At 42.6% G+C, this 10,358-nt stretch overlaps 1 protein-coding gene across 1 annotated transcript in view; it reads right to left on the bottom strand.

The window, feature by feature from the left end:
* Positions 1-3,286, bottom strand: part of LOC134642660 (cadherin-2-like) — a 96,211-nt gene extending 92,925 nt beyond the window's left edge. The window contains exon 1 of the mRNA XM_063494566.1: positions 2,818-3,286. Coding sequence (XP_063350636.1) covers positions 2,818-2,853 — 36 coding nt within the window. The 5' untranslated portion in view covers positions 2,854-3,286. The remainder of the gene's footprint in view (positions 1-2,817) is intronic.
* Positions 3,287-10,358: the final 7,072 nt, after the last annotated feature.

The following is a 10,358-nucleotide window of genomic DNA, read 5'->3' on the forward strand; positions in this document are numbered from 1 at the left end:
TAAGTCTTTCCAAGTATAAGAGAAATATTCCAACCACTGTATATTTATTATACAAAAGAAAATTCATTTTTAAAACCGAAAGTTCTTTTGTGCCAGCTGTGCATCATTTTAGCAGCGTTAAACTGTCCAGTTTAACATGGAAGTCTGCAGGGACTCACTCACTGTGGAGCCTGCCCCAAGTGGCCACTTAAGCAACTCCAGACTTTGGCACCTTCAAATCTGACAAAAATCTGACAAATACATATGATCAAAACTGTAAACTGTAGCTCTGGATATTTCACATATCTCCTGTTGGTCTCCTCTGATTCCTTATAGTCTGTTTTGCCCCCCCACACACACACACCCACACACACACACACACCCACTCGGCAGGTTGCTATTAAACAATGATACCTCGTGTCTCAATAAGATTTACTGTGTAAATAAAGGTGAAATAAAAAAATAGAGTCCAACACTGACAGACGTGGCTTATTTTCATTAACCGTTCAGCTCGTGGCTGGAGTTTATTATCAGCCGTCTTGTTTTTTAATAAAATATCAGAAATAAACTAAATGCCTGCAAGAGGCTCAGATTTATTGTCAGCTGACTGACTGAACAGCGTGCAGTGGAAACCCAGCTACTCCAACCAAACGCATCACCCACTGATTTCTGGGAAAGAGGACTAAACATCCACTGCTGAAAAGCCGCATCTCCTTAACACCTGACATTACTCACTCACTATTTCAGCAGCTAAAATATATCAAAGGTGACATTTCCATACAATAAACAGATGCTGCATATTTGACTTTTTTCCTCTACAAATCTTTAAGCCTAACGTGGGGATGCACTTTCCACCCAAAAGCATCACTCGGCCTGCTGTCAGTGAGTCAGCTTCCCATGCACATCTGAGCACAAACCTGTTCATGTAAACACAGCTGGTGCAAAAGATACACCTCTGATTAAAGAGGAGTTGATGCGGTGCTTCGTTATCCTCGATGAATGCAGAAAGTCTAACACGTCCGGTCCTTCCCCTCGTTTGTTTGTCGATTATGAGCCTATTTATATATTTAAATATGAAGCTCGCCATCACTTCAAAGTTCTCAGTGAGTCAAGCGTTTAAAGCTTTGCCCGCAGCAAAATTAATCTGCGTCATTTTAATCACAAAGCACAGGATTCACAAATGACAATAATTTAGCAGAGCCCCCCTCAGGAGGAAAGGTCAGCACACAGAGGGGCATTATCACAAGGATGGATAGCGTTTGTGACACCACAGATAAAATCAAACCCTAATCAACTTGCAAACATTTCTTCCTCCTGGTGTAACTAAAGGCTGCGGGGAACAGGGGGCTCATTATCTCCACAAACTGAGATGATGTTCTGCCTAATGCTGTTAACTGTTTTATCTACAAATAACTGCATTATCTACAAGCCCGTTAACCCTCTACAGTGACGTATCACTGAATCATTAACCCTATCATCAGCAGCACCTTCAGCTACATGATCAAAGCCTTGATAACAGCTACAAATTGTACCTACTAGGTAACAAAGGCAGACCAATCAAAGGCTTGTAGAGGATTGGAGGTAAGCCCCGGAGAGTGCTGACCTTGCTTTTTTGAGAGAGAGGCATTGGTGATGGGCTTATTTTAGGACCCAACCTTTGACCCTTTGGCACAGCACTGTCTTCTTCATTGATTTTTTCCCACACAGAAAGGATCGCCTTGTCTTTTTTTTGCCTTCATTAAATCTTGCTGAAGGTGCATTTGTGTGCTTCTTTCAGCCCACATGGAGCCTCGCCTGTGGCAGAGCTTTGCTGCTTTAATACAAATGATCCATAACATTTTCAAAGCATGCCACAGTTAAAAAAAATCTTCCACGCTTATACTTTTATTTTTCTGAGTGTATTAAATAAAAACCACAGATTTTTCAGCGTCGCTGCTGAAATGGATGGAAAATGTCATTACGCGTAAAACAAAGGACAGCCTGGTCAGCAGCAATAAAACACTATGTAAACTGTAGCGTATGAAACAACACAACACTGGAGCGGTGATTTAAAAAGTTAAGCTTGATACTGAATCACAGGACTGTGGATGTTACACGGACTCCTGCTGTAACACTGCACATCAGCTCAGTGTTCCCACAGGCCAAGTGACAGCACAGAAACAGCATTAAAGGTTAGCATGACTGCGCCTCAGGATGCACACGGAACACAACACAGGGCGAGAGCACAGGCGTGGATGCAGCCTGCACTGTGGACCGAGCCGCGGCTCAGACACGACTCTGGCTCCAGCGTTACGTTTGGGCGTGAGAGGACAAATCAAACTGCCATCTTTTTTTTTAATGGAGATCGGCGCTATGTGACACAGATCCAGTCAGGCTAAACTGGATTACAGCTGAATAAAAGTAACGCGTGGTATTCGGGCAGGTGTCACAATGAGCAGCAGGAACAGGGCGACGGACAGCCGCCTGTCACCGAGGATGCAGGGACGGATGATAAAGAGGCTCCTGACTCGGGAGTCTTCACACCAGCAGCATCCGAGCTGAAACCCGCAGCTTTCACCGACACACGGACCGTTACGCAGCGACTGCGTCGCTCCTGACCGGGACCAGCAACGTTTCCTCCCAGCAGGCTGAGTGAATCTAAGCGGCTCTTTGGTGAGAATAGCACTGATCACATGAGGACAAACGACGCGGATGGAAGTGTTTTCTAGTTCAACTGTATTGTCCTCCCATCTGCGCAGAGCGCTCCTCTCTGTCTCCTCTAACCAGCATCACTCTGCTCTGCTGCGGCGAAAATCCCACCGCAGTTCGTTCGCGGTTAAAAAAAAGAGACATATTTACCTGCACCGCCACCATCAGCATCCAAACACGAAGCATTCTGTTCTCGTAAATTTCCTCCTTCCAAAGCAGGTAGATGGTTTTTTCAGTTCCCGGTAAAACCCGGCGTCATGAGGAGCCTTCCTCCTTCCACCAGCCGTTCTCTGTGTCTGTCTGCTGTACCCGGCTGAGTGGCACTACAGCCTGCCTGGGACTGGCTCTGGGCCGGCCCCTCTGCGCCTCGGTGTCGCCCTCTAACGGACACAAGGTGATGTTCAGTGGCTGGTGTCAGAACAAATATGCAGCCAGAGGAACAATTCCATTTCTTTGTAACTCATAACTTGGAGAACAGAATCTAAAAACAAAGGCACCTCTCGCTAATATTACAAAAATGTGCAGTTTGTGCTACACTAGAAGAGCACAGCTTTGATGGTCTGTAAAGGTGATCCATCCTGTTTTTAAATATTTGTAATACTTGTGTCATTAAAAACCTTTTATAGCCTTTGTTATCGGTTCTTCGTTTAAACTTCCAGCACTGAAAAATGAAGACAATGAAGGGCCAGTAGCTGCAGTTCCTCTCGTGGCCACAGCTTCACAGCTTTTAATGAAAGTTTCCTCTTTTACAGGAACTCTGTCTGTGCGAAGGTGCAGCCAGGCACGACCTGTTACATCTGTCCACATTGTTTGTGCTCTTATTGCATTTTGTAGCATTTTTAATGAAACAAGCAGACAAACAGTTTGTTGTTTAAGCACTGAATCAGTCTGTTTTCTTAGTCTCTTAGCAACAATCAGCAGGTATGTGTACCTGTTTGTAGTTTATGGATGTAGTTTGGTAATCAAACATGCTAACATTAGCTATGGTGACTTGTTGCTCTAAAAAACTAAAATTCGAAACACAAGCCATCCAGAAACAAACTGTTACTCATTTGTTCTTCAAAGAATGCGTCACACATCCTTTTTGTTTACTTTTACCACTTAGTCGTAGTTCTGTTGGATACTGTATTTGGTATCTGATAACAACTGGGCCACTATCACAGCTGCACCTAACTTTTTAATGATCACGTAATGTCTGTGATGTTTGCTTTCTACTGTGAATTAGTTTTTACAACAAAACAACTTTTGCAGCATTTCAGAAGTTTTGAACCTGAGTGTTTTGAAAGCCTTAGTTTGGTATTTAGTTCATCTAGAATTTTCTGATTTCTGGTGGCTTTCCCTGACTGGTTCTTGGTTGCCCCGTGTTTAACACAACATTAAAAATTCTGGAAATGCCCCGACTTCCTGCCCCTGCTTCTGTTTGAGCTTCCATACTCTTAAAGAAAGGGTTCTCTTCGCTTCGAGGGTTCTCTTACAATATAAATCATTTTGAGATTACTGTTGTTGTAAACTGGTGCTATATGAATTGAACTGAAATTACATTGCATTACTGTCCATAATGGAGCACAGGAAGGAGGTCATGCTAAATAATCTCAACATCATCTGAAATGACAGTCGCAGGTTGTGCCTGACTGTTACTGTTGGCAACCAAATATCCTGATGTTTTATATTTTTGTAGTTTCTTTTGTTTTTAATTCTGATTTCTCTTTATGTCTGTGTTTATTTTATAACAGTATTTTTTGTATTTTAATATAGTTTTTATATACATTGCTGTGTCTGAGTCGAAAAATAATAAGCACTGAAAATTTTAAGATATCAATAGTCTGTTTTTGGATGAACTGAAGGTTAATAAAACAAATAAATAAATAATCAAACAGCCTTCAAACATTTACTGTAACAGGGTGAAAAAATAATTAATTTGTTGATGGACTGTGGATGAATTTTTTCAGGAATCATTCAGTATTAATCAAAACAACAACTCTGAGCTTCCTTTAATCCTTTAAACTCCTCAAGACCTCCGTCGGGCAGCGAGCCTGCTTTCATGAACTGCAGTGAAGTCACGTTTTTATACATGCAGCCCACTGAAAGTGACAGCAGCTCCCTGCTGATCATCCTGTTTACTTAATTAAACACTGAGAATTATGACTTACACAGTAACACACACACACACACACACACGCACACACATACACACACGCACGCACACACACACACGCACAGACACACACACACACGCACACATGGACACACGCACACACACACACACGCACACATACACACGCACACATACACACACACACATACACACACACGCACACATACACACACACACACACACACACACACACACACACCTTTATTTCATCACATGTCCTATCATTTAATTTAATTAGAATGTGTCACTGAGATTAAAAATCACATGGCTGTGAGTCCGAGTCTGATTTCCTCATCTTTCATTTTTAATTGAACTTTATTAAACAGAAGAGAAAAGTACAGTAGGTGTATTCAAGCTATGCAGCACCGTGCACAGAACTGTCAGCCACACAGCTGACCTGAGGAGTCAGGTTTAATATTTGCACACTGAGTTTCAGGATAAACAACATGATGTTGTAGCAAATTGCTGAACCCTGCAGCAAGTGTCAAAGACGTGTCATTTCCTACTCATGCTGAATGTTCACAATGCAGGGAAAAGGAAACATACTCATGAGTGTGGCCTTAGCCTCGCACTGCTAGTTTGCACTGCTGTGTTCATCCATCCATCTTCTTCCCCACTTATTTGGGCTGAAGCCTATCCCAGCAAAGGCATCTTGCACAGTACATCACAGGGCTAACTCACAGAAGGACAACTATTCACATTCACACTGACACCTGCGGACAATTTAGAATCACCAGTTAACCTAACAAGCATGTTTCTGAAATGTGGAGGAAGCTGGAGTAGCTGAAAAGAAGGGATGCAGAGTTTGCATCTTCTTGCTGTGCCTGCAGTTCCTTTCGCAGTCAAACACATGCATGTCAGGCTAACTGCTGTTTCTGAACTGTGAGGCAGGTGAAGTACTTAAAATGTGTAAAGTGCTGTATGAACGTACAGTTAAACATGTGACTTCTCTCAGCTAAAGTGCTTTGAGTGGTCAGTAAGACCAGAAAGGCACCTACACTATACAATACATTACAGGCACTGGGAGAAGATGCAAGCCCCAACCTGGACCCTGTTAATGCGACATGACAGTGCTAACCACTGTTAGGTCTCTGCTGTCTGCACTGACAAATAAATCCACTCCCTTTGTTTAGGATTGTACAGTCAGAGACAAAGATGGTGAAACTGTAGCAGCCTGGTTGTAAATCTAACTGTACATACGTACACAGCAGGGTAGAAATGCTGGGTGAGCCTTGAACTCATCTGTGTGCTAACAGTATACCTTCTGTGAATGAGATCTGTCTTATGTTAGAGGCGTGGCTGCTTTGACATATATGTGCACACACATGCAGCCAGTTTTTGTAGCATTTTTGATTAAAATAAAACCCCAATTACAAAAACATTCCCCAAAAACTGTGACATGTAAATAAAAACAGAATGCAGTAATTTGCATATTTCATAAAGCCATGTTTTGGGTGGGGATGCTAGTTATTTAAAAGTCCTGTTTCTTTTTCATCATACTTTGTGTTTCATCATGTGCCCGGTGTTTTCAGCTGGTGAAGGTTCTGGACTGCAGACTTGGACCAGTTCACCGTCTGCATTCTTCTGATGCAAAGCTGTTTTAAAATGTGTGGTTTAGCAAATATGAAAGGCCTTCCCTGAAAAAGACGTCATCTGCATGCGAGAAAATGTTGCTCTAAAACATGTTTATATCTTTCAGCACTGATGGTGCCTGTCCAGATGTGCAAGCACAGGTACTAATGCATCCCCGTACATATCAGAGATCTTTCGAGTGCTGATACCACAGATAACAGCAGGTGTCCCTCTCCTCTTTGGAGGATGCAACATCCACGTTTTCCAACAATGATTCATCATGTATTATGATTCATACTTTTAAAAATGTTTTTGCAAGATCGAGCTTTAACCTGCATTTGTGAATGGCCCAATCATGAATGTAAATTCCCTGCAGTTATTTCAATGACAGAATCGTTCCCGTGTGTAGCTCTGTGGTGCCTGAAGACCCAAACACACATCCAGCACTGATGTTTGGCCTCGTCCCATGGGCATACATTTTCAGAATCTTCTGATTTGCTAATATTATTTAGTGTAGATGAGATTTTCAAAGTCTTTGCAACTTTACATTAAGGGACACTTTAACACTTCCACAGCTTGTAGATACTGTTTTTGGGTTGTTTTTTGCAGACTGGTGAACTTCTGCCCTCGTGTACTTTTACGAAACTCTGCTTCTCTGAGATGTTCTCTTTATGCCCACTCATGCTGCTGAGCTTTTGCAGATTCGCCCAATTAGTTGCAAAATGGTCCTCCAATTGTTTCTTTTTAGTAGCACTTACTTTGCCGGCCTTTTGTTGCCCCTGTCCAAACATTTGACAGATGTTGATGCCATCAAATTCAAACTGAGCAAATTCTTCTTAAAACTGTCATTTTTCACAGGTTTATGAAATGCACAGTTTACATTTCACACTGGAAATGAGTCAGTAGTGGGTCTGCTGTGTGTGATAAAGGTTGTCCAGAAAGCTGTGTTCCAGTTTTGGAGTGAAATTCTAGTTATTGTATTAGAAAATGTTAAAGCTGAAGCTTTAAAAAGCCAGTGTGGGATGGCATTTTAAATACAGTCTATGCTTCATTATGTTTTAATTCAATTTTTACTCCATGTCAGGGTGTCTTACACACTAAGGTCAGGACCTTACAGTAGCAGAGAAAACCATGCTATTTGCCCACGAGCAGCCTTTAGTCACACTGAGTATGAAAAATATGAAGAAACCTCCGTTACAGAGTAAAGCTGTCTGCTTTGAACTCCAAGACCCGCACGTAACCCTGCACTGTGAAAGTGAAGTGCTGTACTCGGATACACTGTGAGGTGTGATGAAGCTCGGTCATTAAGGATGAAGGAGAATTATATTTTGTTTTATAGCATAGTCAATGAAAAGAAGCTAAATGGAAGAGATACAAAATTTCTTTTGAGCTTTGTTCTGAGTCTGATACACCTGATCTCACCAGGCAAACATGCAGACCGTGCAGGCACTCAGCTCACAAACTAAAAACAGTTAGCATCAAATTAGCTGAAGTTTGTTGTGATGCAATCGTCATATCATCACTCATCAGAGTGGGTCATCTCTATTTATAGCCACACACTGACAAACTCACATGCACTGTCTGACTCTGCTTATTCTTCCCTCTGTGAAACTGAAAAATACAGAAGCTGTCACAAAAAATGCAAAAAAATAAAAATAATAAAATGAAATGTGTCATGAACGTCTCCCAGTTCCAAGACGTTTCAGTCTTTTTGTTTCAGGCTGGTTTCATTACATTCTGCTGAAATCTCCATAGCTTATGATTCTTCATTTTCACTTTTCAGCCAGCAAAAGACTGACGGGGCAGCTTGCACTTGACTCATGGTAACAACCTTCACTTCAAGGCCACTGGACACGAAACCCTCTCGAAAAAAGTGACTGACCTGCTGTGTTGACTCAAAGGATGCTATCGCAGCAGGGAGGTACAGGACAAAAACCTAACAGCTGGTCAGCCTGCTCTTAATTTGGACAATATTACGCAGCTGAAAAAAGTAGTCCTTGGTTCCCGTTTGTGTGAATTTAAAGGATGTGCAGTGTCATGCTGAGACATAAATCTGGGGTTGGAATATGGTTCCTGTGCGTCACTCAAGTCTGGAATTAAAATCACGTATGTTTATGTCTTGACATATCTTATTTTTTGGTACGTGCCAAAGCATTACACTTGACAGTAGCATTTGGTGCTAATACTGTTTAATAACTGATAGAAAAGGATCATTCCAGAAAGAGTTTTTTTGAATTAAATAACAGATTTTCACGCTACTGTCTTATTTTGGACTATAATGGTCACACACATCTGTAGTAGTTACATGACTGACGTGCTCGGATAAACTGAAGGGCAGTTTTTACAGATTCATTTAATGAGTCTATATGTTAAAGTAGTAAGTGAATGAGTTCTGGGGTAAAGGGCGGAGGAAGGGTGGTGGTGAGGAGGTAGTACCAGAGGAGTGGAAAGCTGAGTTTGGCCTGAGAGGGATTTTCTTCACATGTGGAGCGGAGCCAAGCGAGATGAATCTGTCCAGAGGGCGAGTGATAATCCAAATGGGCTCTCGGAGCTCAGGAGACACAGAGAGAACTGGAAGAAGTAAAAGTAGAAAGATTTTACACTAAAAAGCTGAAGTAGCCTAAACTGTTCATCACTCAAGGAGTTGTACAATCTGGCAATAAGTGGGTGAGGTCCTTTTATTGCAGGTAAGTGAAAGGGGAGCAGGCGTGTCAGCCAGAAGACAGACGGTGAGAAGGACCCACCGTGCTCTCACACAGCCACACCAAACCAGGAGACAATAGGAGAGACTGGGAACCACTGAGGGACTGGGACACTGACAGCATTGTTGTGCGGTCAGCTTCGACTCGTTCATTAGTGATTCTGCAGCAGCATCAAGTAGGTGCACTTAGCACGTATGATAGATGTTGGTGTAGCCGCTAAAACTGGTGGACCTAAATCTTCACCTCCAAGTCCGTTCACATACAAGAGGAAGGGGAGTGAGTGGGTCAGCGCTCAGGGCAAAGAGACTAAGTTGGCTTTACACACACCATTTTTTTCCAGGGTAACAAACACAGCCAGAATTATAAATACAGTTTAAAATCCCCCCTAAACAATAAAAAGAGTGTTCTCAATACGCTAAAAACCCTGCCGGCAGAAATAACTATACACTATTAAAACAAAGTTAAACAAATGTCTCCCATATGCTAAAATTCCCCTCCCACACAGTCCAATCACACTCGGGAAAATGTTCCTTATCTGAAAGGGACAGGAGAGGAATTCCTCTTCCGGGATGGAAATCTCGCCGGCCAGAAGAACACAGAAGGGGGCTCCTGTCTCTGACCTGTCTCCTCCTGACAGCGCGTCACCGCACAGTCCCGCCCCACTCCAAACCTGAACACGGCCTCCCTCGTAACACCGCCAGATGCAGGCAGAGGGGCACCCCTGCCCTGCTGTGGATTGCGGCCATCGCCACCCACTGTTGCTGTTCCTGCCGTTGGGACTGGATCACCGAATGACTCGTGGCACCCCACAGTCAGGCAGCAGGTCCTCCAACACATGTGTGGGCTTACACGTGTTTCTTTTTTTTCTCTGCTCACCTTTCGTGCGTCGCTCTCTCGTCTCTGCGCTCACTATCCCGTTTAACAGGTCAGCCTGGTGGCTGATAGGCCACCTCGGGGAACGCCCCCACAGTGGATTAGAAGAATATTGTGCAACAACACTAAAATACATAATATAAATATGAGGATAAAACCATGCAATATAAATATCAATAAACAAACATGCAATATAAATATCACAATAAAATCATGCAAATAAAATCAACACTATGTACCAATACACAGATTGATAAAACATAAAAACACAAATTTCCACTGTGTGACATCGGCACATGTTTTGCTATGTTCCAAAACAGAAAGCCAACCTAATGTTGGCCAGCATATCGCTGAGCGGGCCCCGAATCATGATTAACCTTGTTCACATA

Source organism: Pelmatolapia mariae, linkage group LG15, assembly GCF_036321145.2.
Source record: "Pelmatolapia mariae isolate MD_Pm_ZW linkage group LG15, Pm_UMD_F_2, whole genome shotgun sequence".
In the NCBI taxonomy this organism is placed as follows: Eukaryota; Metazoa; Chordata; class Actinopteri; order Cichliformes; family Cichlidae; genus Pelmatolapia; species Pelmatolapia mariae.